Genomic DNA, 15,675 nt, shown 5'->3' on the forward strand with positions numbered 1-15,675 from the left:
AATCAGATTGTCAAAAGGCTGGGAGCTATCTTCAGCTCCAGCCAGGTTTTGACTGACAACCAGTACCATACTAAGTACGCGTCTAAACCCTATCACTTATAATAAAGTTTGTACCCTGCTGAGCATTCTCGAAATTCTGGTCATTTATCTGAAAGCCACATATATTTACAAACGCACACTGTAGGGGGAAAAAAAAGTCATGCAAACCATCTTAATTCTAGTATCTAAGAGTGGAAAAAAATTTCACCTATCCAGAAAAAAGGAAAACAAAATAAAGTATAACTCTGTAAAAAGCCCCACGTAAGCAAAGGTGGAAAAAACGCAGCCACGGTACCTGCTGAGCATCAGTACATTCTGTTGAATTTTGGACAACTTTGATCATGGGGTTCCAGGCTGGGTCTGGAGTATGGAGCCCATTGAAGAGAGGGCCTCCCGGGCCATCCGCTAGCTGAGGGTGTGAGGGTATTAGAGCGCCGCCATACATGGAAATCGGTAGGCCCTAAAGGATCAAAAAAGGACCATCAGTGAACAGGGTAGTGGTTATGAAAAATGACCTTATTACCATACGCTTCTGCGGTGCAGTACCTTTCATCTCACCACCACCAGAGCACTTTTCAGAGATTACATCTACCTCTGCAGTGCTGGGCTAGGACAGAGGCAAGGACAGCACTAGGGAACGATGCTAAGGACAGAACACACCACATCCAATCTGGAGTTTTTTAAAGCAATGTAGAAAGTAGCTTTACTAGCATTGACATTTTATCAGGCTTCTTGTTGCAACGGATGACACACAAGCATAAACTCCGTCTGCCAAGATGACAGAGGCAGGTCAAATCCATATGCAAGGTCCACACACTGGTAAACAACTCAGCACTGTGAGGAAAAGGGGCATCACTGTTCATCTAGGCAGAGTCTGGAATACAAAGACTCTTTGAAGCCTGAGACTCAAGTCAGTTTACCCATGTTCCTGATATGACACTTCATCAGTATGCAGCAGCCTCTGCATCACGCTTTCAGATGACCCCATAAAGCCAGACATGGAGGCCTTACAAAATAACATGAGCGTTCCCTCTTCTCACCTTCACAGCCCATGCTAATTGTACCATGCTCCGAGCTGCAGCCAGGGGTCTGCACTTCAAAGTCTTTACACGGTTTGAGCCCACAAGATTCTTTGAGCTGAAGATTTTTCTACAAATTACTTAAGAGCCATCTAAAATATTCTTCCAGTTCAGAAAGGGCAAGTTACAGAGCAGCTTTCTGCAGTTATGAGATTTCTCTCTTGCGTTCAAACGACTGTTGATCTGCAATTCAGAAGATCCCAAAAGCACATGCTACAGCTACTTCTGAAACATGCTGTGAGAAGATGTGCTGTTGAGTGCATAGTCCTGGACCTTCCTCCCAGGGAGGCTGTGCCAATTATAGCTTGGCTGCATTGCTTTGCCTCAAGCTACGATATTAACACATAAAGCACAGAATTACAAGCCGTTCTCTCATCCTGCCCCATCCTTAAGAAAAGCATGAGGTATTCACAGGCATAATTTGCACTGAAAGCACTAAATGTTCAGTCAGCCTCAGGAGCAGAGCAAGCCTTGGGATACCAATGTTTCCACGTGACTGAGCCTCTGCAAAAGCAAACAGTGGAGAACGATGGAGGTATCAGTGACTAGGCAAGAGGACATCTGCAACCTATAACTTCTAGTTTTGTTTAAACAGGCCTCTAGGTTTGGACACCTCTTCTAGTCAGCAGGACAGCACTAGGATGAAAGGAGTTTCAGGACTAGGTGCAGCAGCAAGGGTAGAAGAGGCATAAACAAAATGGGATACAGTCCTCCTAGCACGTGGAATAAATCTGTCCCTCAACACCAACCCCACAGGCTTCTCATACCTACTAGCACCGCGAAACATCTGAATGAACCAATGACTTGCCAAACTGATCCCAGTTTGCTTCAGAAAAAAAAAAAAGTGTCATGAACCCAGTTCTTCTGAGGCTTCTACCACACTGCCCAAATTATGGTTCCATAACAAAGACCTTGGTTCTTTTACAGCCAAAATCCAACCCACTATAACTTACTTTAGAAAAATCCACAAAACTATTTGGCATAGGTTGGTGGAAAATGTTTGAGGGAGCCACTATTCCAGAATCATCTCGCTCCATTGGCTGATGTTGAGAAAACGTGCCTGGGTCCGACAATTGCTGATGCATTGGATGATTTCCCATTACAGGCTGAGACCAACCTGACAAGCCTTCTGGAAAGGAGAGATTGAAATTGGCTGATTACAGTTAATTACAGATACCCTGGAATACAATTTAACAGCACTAAACACCTCCACAAATCCAGGAAATCCCAGAAAATACATACAGCGCTGCAGAACATCTTAGGGCTCGGTTCTGAGCAAAGGCAAATCTCCTGTAGCCTATGCAAAGCAGATGCAATCTTCAGGCTACTAACCCATTACCAAAGGAAACACTCAAGTCCTATCTGCAGTGTTACCACCTCTCATAGGGAAGCTGCAAAAGGCATGCTCCGTGTAAGGCTGGCCACATACACACATGCACGCTTCCTTTCCCACCAGCTCCCATGTCCTCCTCTCTGATGTACCCACTATCACCACAGTAACACAAGAAGGAAGAGTTACACTTGTGGCAGAGTCAAAAAAGAAAAGAAAAGGGGGGGGGGGGAGAGACCAGTAAAACCAGGGAAGTTTGGAAGAGCTAGGCATGTGCCATCTACATGCACATTCATCCTCCAGGCAACTGTGGAGATTATGGAGACTATTAGTAACTTCAAATTTCGGGCATCCACAGAACAGAGCTAAACTTGAATAAACCCCCAAAGCATTGTCTGTGAGCATGCACAAGCTTCACTTGAAAAACACAGCAATGTGGAGACACTAAGGTTAAAGAAAACATGAAGGATTTCACTGAAAAAATGTAACAAATAAAGAAGTTTTAATGGTCCTGTAAAACTACAAATGGAAACCATTTACAACTCAAATGCTGCAGCTCCTCCCCCTTTCCACAGGAACTCAAAACTATCAGGAAACTGAATGTAAAACTTCAGCTGTTTCAACGTTATGTTCTTTTCAACCAGGGCTGCCTGAAACTGAAACAGCCGTATTATCCAAGAGTCATGAGGAGATCTGTATAAATCAATATCCACAACTATGTGTTTTTGGATGTATTAGCTGGGCTTACAACTAACATTTTAAAATGTTAACGGGTAACAGCTACAAACTTGGAGGAACACAGCTGTTCCTTTTAAGCAACACAGACTTGGAGAAGGATTCCCTTAAGAGGTAAAAGTTGTTTACTCTAAAATTTCCTATCATTCAGAAGACTTAATATGAAATATTTGAAGTGTTCTCAGGGTTTGCACGTGTACTCTGGCAGATAATCTAGGCTGGGTGAGAACCATCTACATTAGGAGAGAGAAAAAACAATGCCTTCACTGATACACGCTTTCACATCACTTGTACATTGTTTTTCCTCTTAGGACATATGTGCAAGTTGATTACAGATTTTTTTTTCTTGATTCACAAGGAACATTTTGTTTTTATCTTTTCTTGTGATTATGAAGCTTTAGCACTTACTTCAGAGTCTGGAATTTCAATCCTCCTCCCCCTTTCCCTCTCCAACTTTCTTTTCAAATATAGTGTTTCCACAAAGCCCTGATGGTGTCTTTATGCTAACCCAGACTGTACAATACAGACTTACCAGACACACTGTTAACTCCAAAAGACCAGATACCACTATGACCAACGGGAGCTGTAAAGTTGGTTCCTAAGGGAGTTGGAGTGACAGATCCGCCCTGTCGAATTCTGGCAAGTCTTTCTGTCCCGATGGGAGGGGGTACCTTTCGATCCTGATTTGTGTTACCCGTTTTTGGCTGGCCCAAGTTAGAAGGTGCAGAAGCAGCTGAAAGGGGTGAAGATGATCCTGAGGAAACTGATGGAATAGGAGATTCACCTGGTGAAAAGAATATTTCTCTTGCTTAATTACATACAAAGCTAGCCAATGTAAATGCTACCTCCTCCCTCCCCCCAACATTATCTTATTGGAAATGGTAAAAAGGTTTGCTAGGCTTCTTTTGGCAGAACATTCATTGTCCTGAATATTCTTCAGTCTTTCACAGAATTTCCATTCATTTTAATTCTAAAATCAACATTATAACACAAATGCTTTCAGCCATCAGAATCCTGTGATATTCTCCTGACATTACATTAAATCTAAAATAATTACAAGAAAGAATAAGAAACATGGAAGAGTTTCAGTAAGATGTGAAGCACCAGCCAGAATACCATAAATATCAAAGCAGCCTGTTTTTCGTATCCACCGCTCCCAGCAGAAGAGAAACTAAAGACAGCTTCCCAAAGCCACATGTGTAACATAGGTGTGTGAGTTCCACCAGCTTCAGAAGTGTCAATGAATCTCCTCAGGAAAAAATCGAACTTCTTTTGGGCATCCATTTAAACATTTTGGTTCTTAAGCTTAGAGTGGCAATGAAGTTGCATGAATGACATGAAACGTCTCTCCACTGAAGATTCTGAATCAAAAGCCCATATTTTCTGTAAAGCTACTTCCATTTTCTTCCCATTAAGAGAAAAACCCAACTGTTAGCTTGGATGATACATTAACATTTTGGAACGTTTTAGGTAACATTAAACCAGATTTCCAATTAAAAAAGTCAAGTATAATTTCAATCCATGGCAAACATGTCATTTTCACCTACTGTCATACAATTTAGAAGAGAAGAGAATTTTAGTTTGGTACAATCACCTCCTGCTCCCCCACAACTTCATGACCCCTCCTCTTACAGCCTATGATGACTGAATTTTTGCCCAAATATGCCCTTGGTAATGCTACCAGAACTAGTGGCATTTGACATGGAAAAACAAAACAGCAAAGCTTTGGGATTTGCATGTCATCCTCACAGATGCTAAAAGCAACTGGAAAAAAAACATTTTGTGCATCACTGGGTATTTCCTCTCAAGTTACAAAACTACTATAGACAATAACTAAGAATTTATAGATAACTAAGACAGACCCATGAAGTTCCTACATGAATTTGTTGCGCTTGTCCAAGGATGTGGTGAAAAATGCTGTCTGTTAAAGCTGGGAGTCCCAACAGGCGCTGGCCCTTGAAGGTAAACCCGTGCTCCTTGTATGTTTGCTGAAAAGCCTGTCAAAGGACCTGAAGAAGAAGTTGTAGAGCTGTTGGATGGATCTAGAGAGGGTAAGCCTGAAATAAACATAAATTTGATTAAGTATATCTCTTTGGGAACCTGCTTCAAAGCACCAGAGAGATCTAGTGCTCCAAATAATTAAAGCATTTCATCACCTTCAGAGGTATCTGCACATGGCAGGTTTGTTTTACAGGTGCATGGCTCTACCTTAGATGGAAACCCACAGAAGGTTTTTCTGTATGTTCTCTGATTTAGCTTAAAGTCTTAACAAAAATAGCCATCCCTTGGTCACTGAGAGGAATCAAGCCTGGCACAGAAGGTAAAGGAGAAAAACTGGGAGAGTGGCAAGAATGCTTCCATACAAAAAGGCCACACAGAAGTCAAGCAAACAGGAATACAGGGCTTTGTGAAAGTCATTATGGAGTCAAACACCAAGGAAGCAATTCACTGCACTACAGTTTTTGCCATCCTATGCAGTTACATTCACATATAAATTGGTCAGAGCATACTGTATCCAAGAAAGCAGGGCTGACAATATCCAGCACGACAGGTGAGAGGGCTGCTTTCTACACACATGTGTGAGCTAGGGAAAGATGGAAAGAAAGTTCCAAGACCCACAAAAATGATTAGCAAGGGGAATTAGTTTTTAACTGAGCCAAAGCTTTTAAGTACTTCTCCAAAATGTTTTAAAAGCTTTTATCACACTTTATTACCTAAGAGCAGAAACAGGCATGGCTGTGTGTTTACCTGAGTTTTGGGTTTAGTTTCAAGGGCCTATTAAACAAGATTACTTTCAAAATCATTAAAACATTTCAGAATGACCACAACCAGGACTAGCCATACTGCAAGGCTGAAAGTAAGTACCTGCTTATACCCCAGAAGCCTGAAAGTAGCAGTGGTGAAAGACAATAGCTTAGGCTATAAGCTAGAGGTGCTCCCTTCTCCTGGAGATGTTACTGAAAGCCATTTTCCCAATATTAAAACTGAAGAATATATCAGTCAAGTATCCCTGCTTTATTGCTTCCAAAAGCGTCAGATCCAACAGCTGCATTTCCACCGCAAGCAGCTCAGGGACTGCACTCCATCTGCTGCTGCTCAGGTTCTCCAGCTCCTCATTTTCCACCTTCACTGGAAGCGCTGATCAGTCCAGACCAACTTTCACAGCTATTCCACAGCTTCTAGAACTGAAGAGTGTCACATACCCGAGGGGTGCTAGCTTCAGCATTGTACAGCACGCTAGGGCCAGCACAGCATGAAGTAGTTACATGGAGACTAATCTTTCCTGAGGGAAGTTCCTATAAAGACTTCTCCAAAAATCCTTCCCCTACTAGTGAGCACTGAGGAAATGAAAAGTGAAGTAATGTAACAGCAAGTGCTGCTGCCTAGATACAGAAAGCCAAGAAACCGAGAGGGGTGAGCTGCTCACGTTAACAGAAATAACTCGCTAGATGCGATGAGCTTGCTGCCTATGACAACTGCTAGTTTCCTAAACAGAGCACAAAGCATAGACTTATGAAGGGATAGCACTTTTGCAGAAGATGCCCAGCAGTGCCTTTTGAAGGCTTAGGAGGAGGGGGACACAGCTTTCAAAGAGCCACGGCTGTACAGCTAACAGTTTCGGCCCTGCTGGGTATTTTCTGCAGGCAGTAGAAGAAAGAGGAACAGTCAGAGATAAAGGAATTCAGCAGAGCAGCAATTTTTCAATTCATAGAGAATGCCTTCTATTATCACCTTGCCTTTCATAAACACGCATGAAAAAAAGCTTTACTCAATATTAAGAATGGCTTCTGTGAGCAAAGACCAAGGGAATGGTCATTTCAGTAGCCAGCTTCCTAACTGTATATTTACCAATCAAATCAGATTTTACAATACTAAAAAAAATTGCAATAGCATACTTTGCAGTTACCTTGACCATGAATTCAAACTCCTCAGTATGCTCTGAAAAAGCATAATTGAGCTTTAGAGATTGGTATATCAATCCCACACAAACCCTGCTCAAAACCCGGTTTATCAAAGCTCCCAGACACTTCTGCAATGATTAGTTAGCTTCAAGGGCTAACTCCACCTCTCGAGAAAGCGCAATGACACTTTGTCACTCCATGTAAAGTAGGAAGCCCAGCCATTTCACACAGCTTTGAAGTAACATGCTGCTTTTTAAGCTGACATATTTCAAGTTTGCAAGACCTTTCAATGCTACAAGAGCAGGGTCTCAAACACTTTCTTAAAACCTAGAGGAAGTAAGTAATAAATGGATTTCTTTTGGTCATCTCTGTTGCCTCCCCAAACGATGAGGCTAAGTTGGTCCTCACTCTGCAAGCTGCTAGGACTGGAGAGCTAAAGACATGAACAGGGCAAAAGGCAGCTTCCAGAAGAGATCCATAGCCCGTAAGGATATTGGGACAGGTACCTGTGGCTCAAAGGAATAGGTGAATTCGAGAAAATTCAGGCTGCAACTGAGCTTATCCAAGAAGAAAAAAAAAAAAAAGGGGAGAAGTACTCAAATACCACCTTAAGACAGAAAGGTAACATTTGCTTAAAAAACAAATGCAACCAACACTCCCCCCCCCAACACACACACTTAAATAATGCATAGCCAAATAACCCAATTTAACTAAACAGTCTTCACCAAATCAGCTCAGAGGTGATTGCCAAGAGATGCTAATCATTGGACAGATTTGCTATAATCCAGCTGCGCAAGGCAGGCATGCTAGACAAATCTCTGCTCAGTAAAGTACAGAGGGAGAGCTAGAGATTACAGGACTGGTATCTGTTTGATGACCATTACTATCCCTTCTCATCATTTAAAAGCACACTGACTCACTAAGCAAGGCCTATCATATTGCTCCACATCCAGCACTCCTGTACCCCAAAGCATAAACCAGCAATGACTGGACCTTTCTTCTCTCTTTGAATCCTTCGCAAAACCTGCCACTGGAACCTATGGAAACCACTTAGTACAATCACCAGTTCGTCCCATCTCAGAGGCTGACCCTAACGGAAAGGCTTCTCTGTCTGCGAAGTGGTGCCAGTGAATGAAATGGGTGAACAGAGTGCAGGACCACACTTAGGCTCTAGGGTCAAGGCATTACAGAGGTCCTCAGCCCACTGTGGCTGTCTCTTTCCTCACTACCACACCTTTCAAATGCCCCCTTCTTTACTTTCCCCTAAAGCGCCTCTCCTTTCGGGTGAGGGACAAAATTTAGATTCTGTAATGTAGGTGATTAAAAGCAGTACCAAGCAGAAGGACAAGTTAAATGAATAAGCTGATGACTTGACAAAGCAGTCACCTGCTGTCTGAATTTCAAGGGCACATCCACTTATTTTCAGTTATTCTTCATTTTTCAATATCCCAACCAAATTCCAGCTTGGAAAATTGTGTTCTGCCCAAATATGTTTGCACTTCAGCGAATAACTTCTTCATGCTTTTCTCCCCAAAGTCAACTGTGTAATCTGTCCGGGGGTATCCATTTACCATTCCTAACTCTGGGCAGAAACAGATTCTCAATTATCACTTAAATATTTAAATCATTTAAGCATATACAAGGGACAAAGTCATTTTTCCTAATGAAAAACTGATGACCTTAGCCTAAGGAAACAGCAAGATATTTTGCTGCTATGGGATATCCCAGTTAGCTGCCCTTGTATGTGCAGAATCTGATAATCAGGATTTCAGCAGAGCCCATTTGTTACAAAGCTTCCTTCCAGAAGAGGGGGCATCCCAGTAGCAACCAGCTTCCAATCTAGAGCATGGCAGAGGAAAAGGTGAGCCCACGTAAGGAGTTTCTGAAGTCTACTGAAGTCAGAGGTCCAGTTACTTTACCTTCCACAGCCTTAGTTGTGACTGGTTCTGCTTACTGCACTGTGAACGGAGATGGCATAAGCTCTATAGGTGTTCATGTGCTTTGCAGTGCAGCTATGCAGTCCAAATTAAACTACTGTTAAGAGAGTTACAGTCATAGCAAACACCTTAACGTTGTGGTTAAAGCTAGTCTGAGAGAAGTGGTCTGGTTTTCAGAAGTCCTGAACATTTCCGAATCCACTGAGACAAGTGGGAACGCAGAACATCTGAAAGTCAAACTACTGAAGTGTCCAAACGCAGTATTCAAGCCCTGAAGTATTAATTCAAATATCTAACATACACAGGGGAGAATATAACTTCAAAGCAAGGCTCTTTAGCTACCCAACTTGAAAGCACCATAAATTTATTGTGGCAAGAAGGAAGGAGAAAAGAGAGTGGAACGTACTAGATCTCTTGAGGGTCCCTTCCAGCCAAATGTGTGCAGCCAGCCACCTGCAACATAGTCTGAGCACTAAGAAGATAACAGTCCTTAAGGCAGAGCACAGCAGGACAGGGAACTCACTGTTAGCGTTCCTAATCCATTTCAATTAATTAAAAGCAAGTCAACTTGAACTACTGTATCTTAACAGCCAAAGGACAGTAACTTCCTAGTCATACACCATACAGCAGTACATCAACTTCCCAAAGCATACTGTAAGTTTATTAAAATTCTAGCAAACAAAGTGAAATCACCCTTTAGCCTACTGGGTCAGGGTCACATCAAGAGACACAGAATGCAGAGAGTTTACACCCTCAGAACCAAGTTGGTGTCCCATACAGAGGGACTGCAAGCCAGTGCATGCATTCACTCCTGGAGCTAAGGCTCATCAAGAGTCTTGTCTCTGCTGCTTTGGGTTTAGTATCATGACACTACATGCAAACCCAAAAGCTAAATCAACGCTACTCTGAACCCTACAAACAGGCCAAAGCGTTCCTTCCTCTTAGACTAACAGTGCTCAGTGCTACTTCTGCGATATTCCCAATATTTAACATCCTAGAAGACCTGGGGGGGAAAAAAATCATTTTAAAGAGCACTTGGATTAAGACAGGCCAACATCATTACACTAGCATCCTATAAGTATCATTTATAAATTATTTCTCAAGCAACTCCAAGTGACCAAAGTGTAATGGGAGACAGAATTCTGTCCAGCGTGGTCATGAAATCTTAGTGACTTACCTACAGGACTAGTAGAAACCCGTTGGGAAGGTGGCCTGAAACCAGGAGCCTTGGAGTTATCAGGATGCACGTTTTCCACATGTCCTAGCACAGAGTTATTCAGAAAGGTAGACTGAACAGTGAAAGATGGGTCAGCTGCTGCTCGAGTGGAGAGTGGACAGTCTCCCCATCCTTGGTTAGCTGGCACCTGGTTGCTATCAAAAAGACTACTAAAGTGATTGAAGAGCGTTGCTGGCCCAAAGGTAGGAGGCAATGATTTGTTTGCTGGATTAATATGCATCTGAGAACCGTTCATAACGTTCATGGCTGACGAAAGCTGCACTGCAGCAGGTGGACCTTGAGAAGGTGTTAGAGGAACTTGATTCGTAACAAAAATAGACTGAGGATCTTGATGCAGGTTTGCATTTGGTACCACTGAATAGAAAGAACCTCTGGACTGCATCCTGTGAGTAACTCGAGGTGCTGGTACAGCTACTTGAGGTAAGTTACTGTTGTCCTGATTATCTGCAACGACTGACCTGGGTGATGTTAAGCTTAAAGGAGCGGGTTCTGAGCTGGATGAAAAAGGCATCGACATAGAAGGATTGATCTCCGACATGCTGGTTGGCAGTATTTCATCTTGGACGTTATTTAGCGGTGTGGGACTGCTAGATGGGTGAGTTTCTGCAACTCCTGAACTGCTGCTAGTTGACATATTGCAACTACTTGCAACTGAAGATGGGGCGCACACATTTCCAACAGGCTGGTCTGGTGCTGACGCCTTCTCTTTGGGTGCTGAAACAGCTGAGAAAGAGTCCGTCTTAAGTGCAGAATGCTGCGTTTGTGGAGCATTAGAGGGCAGAAAGGCTGTGGGAACTTGCCCATTGTTTGGGGGTGCAGAGGAAGCAGAAGGCAGAGTGCTACAGGTGCTTGTCACAGTTGAGATCGCTGTTGCTGCAGTACTCGTCTTAGGAACGCAGGCAAACAACTGCTTTCTGACTGAGGAGGGAGTCCGATTACTTGTTACGCATAGCGGTTGGGTGGAAGCAACGACAGAAGAGACAGTAATAGGACAACTAGAAGTAGCTAATCCAGGAGATTCTGTCTGTAAAATATTCCCATTCTGACTACCTACACGACTCGAACTATTATGCTTTGGAGAGCTGTTTGTGCTGCCAGGGTTAACTGGTCTCACTGGGAATGGTCCCCAAGTGTTCGGTGAAGGCGAAAAAGTCCCTCCAAACTGGGCCATAGGTAAGCGAGGGTGCCGAATCTGTTGCATAGTTTGGGCAGCCAACAAGGCAAAATGAGGGTGAGAATAAGCTAGAGGAAGAGACACCGGAAAAGATGAGCGCACATTTGCTGGGACATTCTTGTTTAATTTGTTAGTAGGCTGGAAAGTAGATAGTGTTGATGACTGTGACGTGACCAGGGGTGGTGCTCCGAGAGGAAAGGAGCTTTTGTTTGAAGCAGATGCAGTACTGACTCCAGATGAAAAGTTTGCATGGATTGATTTGGTACTTGAAGCAGGTGTTCTTATATGAGTTTTAGGAATCAAGTCTTCCAGTTCCTTGGCAGGATCTTGAATAAGGGCATTGATGAGTTGCACTGCATATCGCGTTGACTCTGTACCACCCCTGGAATACATACAACGTATTTATGATTTATATAAGGAACTTTGTGCAACATTCCGCAGTCTCATTTTATAACCTGATATGCAAGTATATTGCATGCTTACTCAAACAAGTTATGTCTTCACTTTTGCTTATCTCAAGCATATCTTGGCAGCAATAATAAATGCTATATTCTAGAACCAAGAAGCTAAGTATGTCCCGTCTTAAAAAGCAAACAAACTTAGTAAATTACATTTTGAACTAACTCAGAGTTTCTTTTCAAGATACTGTACCTTATTGTGATCATTCTCTCTCCATTCTTATCTTTTTGTTTATCTACGTCAATATGGGCACCAGTGACATCTTGGATTGCTGTGATGTTGCACCCACCTCTTCCCATTATTCTAGACACGACAGAAGCTGGGACAGATAATTTCTTTGACCTATAATCACAAAAAATCACAAATTTGTGAAGCTTATTTAAACTTTTAAGCCATAAAAAAAAATCCTTTGTTGTCTGACAAGTGGTTGAACCAATATTCTTAAGTTTCAGGGCAGCAAGTGGTTTTCTGCTGATAGTTTTTTTCACCCTTTGGAGCCTCTCTAAAACTCCCCCACTCAAATAACTCCTCACCCAAGTATACTTCAGAACATTTATTCTACCACTGTTGTATCACAGATGTGTGCGCCTCATACACTGCTTCAGCAACACTTCTGGCTTTTATCTTGTGTACCTTCAAAGTGAGACAAATCCTTAGTTTATTGACCTAAATTTACATAAGTAGCACTGCTTCAAATGTAAAAGCCCATGGCTTAACTATTTCTACTGGTTACAGTAAGGAAAATGTGGTTTTCCAATGTCTTCCCAGTGATCAGCTCTGTAACACCACTTGCATGCACAAGTCAGACCTCAAGTGAGAAACTACATTCAATCTGAAAGTTTACAGGTGACAATACGTAACAGTGGACGCCAGACTAATTGTGCAGTTTTGTAATTTAATCAGATGCTGGAAGCCACTACGAAGGCAGCACAGATTTTCAGAAGCAGGCTCACTTTCAGGCCACGACACTGTAACCCATGTGCTCAGTAAAATGAGTCAATTTAAGATTTTTCTATTCACATGGTATTGGTGGGTCAGTGCAGGCATACAGTACTGGGAAGTCTTTGAACACGAACTGTGCTTGCATCCAGACCCCAGCCAAGGTCTCTCTGGGCCACCACTGTCCCCAGACTTTAAAGGCTGGACCTCTCAAGCCCATACACTGCTTTCAAGCTTGCTAGCTATGTGCAGCAATTCAACACTGAACAATTAGAGGGGATTCAAAGGGGTTTCAGAAACCACTGTGATCACAGTTCAAGCACCTCTGAACACCGTACAGATCACCACCACTGCCAGCTTCACCAAGCTATTCCAGTCTTTGAAGCTTAAATAACTTGACCAACAGGAAATTGTTTCTCAGTTAATGGCATTTAGAGGAAATGCATTTTATTTTAAACACATCTAATATGTGGAAACATTCTAAAGCATCACCTTGTCTTTCCAAGGTCTTTTTTCCCCCCTCTCCCACCAGGAGATGCACGCTACAACCCACCCCACCTCCAGAAACCAGGCCCTCAGAACATGCACCAAACCCTTATTCCAACACTGTTTCATGCTTTGGGCTTTCTTCCCCCCTCCATCCCAAGGGATCCTCTTTCAAACTAGACATCCCAATCACTCGCTCCCCAAATCAGGGCTCCCATCCTCCCTTAACTTTCAAGACACTTCCACATTACTCACAGGGTTTCTAACTGTACTTTGGTGGTCTTCCACCTCATTCCACTAAGATACCCCACACCACCACCCACAGAGACACTCCTTCTCCAAAAGGGCTCACCACAATGCCCAGGGCCCATGCCCACCCATCACCCAGTAGTTTTTCCCTCCCTACCCACCAAGCTCAATGGTTTTTTACCTTGAAAAGTGCCCAAAACAGTACCTTTTTGCTCCTGAACAGCAGCGCCCTCCTCTCTGCAGCTGAAATTGCTCAATTGGTGTTGGCTGCAGAGTGTTGCTAGGGGGAGGGTCTTTCAAAACTCTGCCTACTTGCCTGTCAAGGGTAGAAGGGATGTTTTCATTGGTTACTTCTTTGATAGACATCCCTTCTAGCCAGTGGGATACTCACAGGGAGAGGGGAGGAGAAGAATGAGTCTGGTCATTCAGACCAGGAGACACTTTAGGCATGCAGGTCCCAGGCATTTTGCAAACACATCTGAAGTTGTCAAAAAGCTCTTTGGCTGGACACATGCTTTGCCAATCGATCAGGACATAGAAAACACTAGTACAGAACATTTTATGAACACATTTGCCATGATACAAGGCCTGACTCCTCAGGGATTAGGAAAGTCCAGGTTTCGGATGCCGTTTCTAGTACCCTAGCGTCTCCAGCAGAATACCAGACAATACCCAACAAAGCTACTATGAGACTCAAGAGACCCAGGAGGAGAAATGCAGCAGCTCCAGGGTCAATGGCGGGGTCTGTGTGCAGCCATGGAAAAGTCAGCTGCCTGTTTAACGGTTTCATGCCTGCATGACTCACCAAGTGGCGGGCAGTCTGCGACCATTCATTTAGCAAGGACCCATCACAGCAGAGAACAATCTTCATGAACGCAACCAACGGCGGAACACCGAACCAACTCTCTAAGGGTTCGAAGGCTTAAATTTTCAGACTAAACTGCTTTTTTTTCCTTTTGTTAAAAACAGACAGTTTGTGGCTTCCAATAATTTGGATACATTGAGTCCTCTGTAAAATTACTTTCTTTGCACACAGCCTAAAATTCTCTAAAATGGGTATTTCTGGTCACTACCATTGCAGCAAAAAAGCAGCGGGGCAGGGTAGGTGCACCCAAAGCATCTAACATTTGTGTGTTCATGCTGCATTCCTTTTTGATAAGGAGACGGAAAAAGGAAAGCTAGATGACCATTTCTAGTTACAAGTAGGAAGCATAATAAAGGTCACAAAAAAGATAAACTAGTTAACGGCCATATAATAAAAATCAGTACATTTCCAAAAGAAAAGCGTGCTTTGCGGATAATCTTTAAGTCTAATTGCACCCTTAACAACCACTTTAAGGTCACAATTTTCAGTGGAATCAGCAATCAGGGTCAGCAAAGCACAATGAGGTTTAGTCTTGCAACGATCATCCACCTGTCCTCTACTTTACTAACACCTGAAGTCACAGGTAAAAAGAAAACTCTAGCGCCAAATAAAACATTCATGTCATACTGATCTTAAGTTAATATAGAGTTACTACAAATTAGGACTGTAATTTGTTTCCACAGCACTGCAAGCATGAGGGGAAGGGTTTCTATAAATATAATTAAATAATCAAAATAACCTTGCTGGATATTCTTTGTTGGAGCACAGTTTATAAGCTAAAAATAGTTCATATACAGTTTTTAAACACAGAATTAGTCTTTACCTTCTAACCACTTCTTTCCAGCCTTCTTCTCTTTTCTGGCCTCTTTTTGGACTAGTCAGATTCAGCTTTACATTTGGAGAGGTCAGAGGCAGGGAAACAGGTTTATACGTAGTTGACAAAGAATTTGAATTACCTTCACCTTCGAGCCTGGGAACAGAAACGTACCGATAACAAATTACAGAATAAAGCTGACAGCGTTACAGTGTACATATTCTGCAATTACTAGCTGCTTTCATTCTTATTTTCCAAATGGAAAAACTGTTGAGTGACTTAACACGTACTTTCTTACCATTTAGTCCACAGCCTGTACCCTTCTTCCAAAAAGCAGAGTATTAACCATTGATGAAATGAAGCACTAAGGACATCAGGTTAAAATAGTTTATAATAGGTGATACATAACCACTCAGCTACACCCTGGTTA

General features: G+C 42.7%; 1 protein-coding gene across 17 annotated transcripts in view; it reads right to left on the reverse strand.

Annotated features, from left to right (window-relative positions):
* Positions 1-15,675, reverse strand: part of ANKHD1 (ankyrin repeat and KH domain containing 1) — a 126,278-nt gene that overhangs the window by 5,130 nt on the left and 105,473 nt on the right. For 6 of the 17 annotated variants that reach the window (XM_064520707.1, XM_064520713.1, XM_064520706.1 and 3 more), the window contains 8 exons: positions 15,255-15,401; positions 13,772-13,882; positions 12,085-12,234; positions 10,200-11,815; positions 5,046-5,240; positions 3,716-3,967; positions 2,072-2,247; positions 335-499 (listed from right to left, as the gene is read on the reverse strand). In XM_064520707.1, the coding sequence (XP_064376777.1) occupies positions 335-499; positions 2,072-2,247; positions 3,716-3,967; positions 5,046-5,240; positions 10,200-11,815; positions 12,085-12,234; positions 13,772-13,882; positions 15,255-15,401 (2,812 nt within the window). The remainder of the gene's footprint in view (positions 1-334; positions 500-2,071; positions 2,248-3,715; positions 3,968-5,045; positions 5,241-10,199; positions 11,816-12,084; positions 12,235-13,771; positions 13,883-15,254; positions 15,402-15,675) is intronic. The other 11 variants (XM_064520708.1, XM_064520717.1, XM_064520714.1 and 8 more) reach the window with 8 other exon arrangements.

This window comes from Dromaius novaehollandiae, chromosome 15, assembly GCF_036370855.1.
Source record: "Dromaius novaehollandiae isolate bDroNov1 chromosome 15, bDroNov1.hap1, whole genome shotgun sequence".
In the NCBI taxonomy this organism is placed as follows: Eukaryota; Metazoa; Chordata; class Aves; order Casuariiformes; family Dromaiidae; genus Dromaius; species Dromaius novaehollandiae.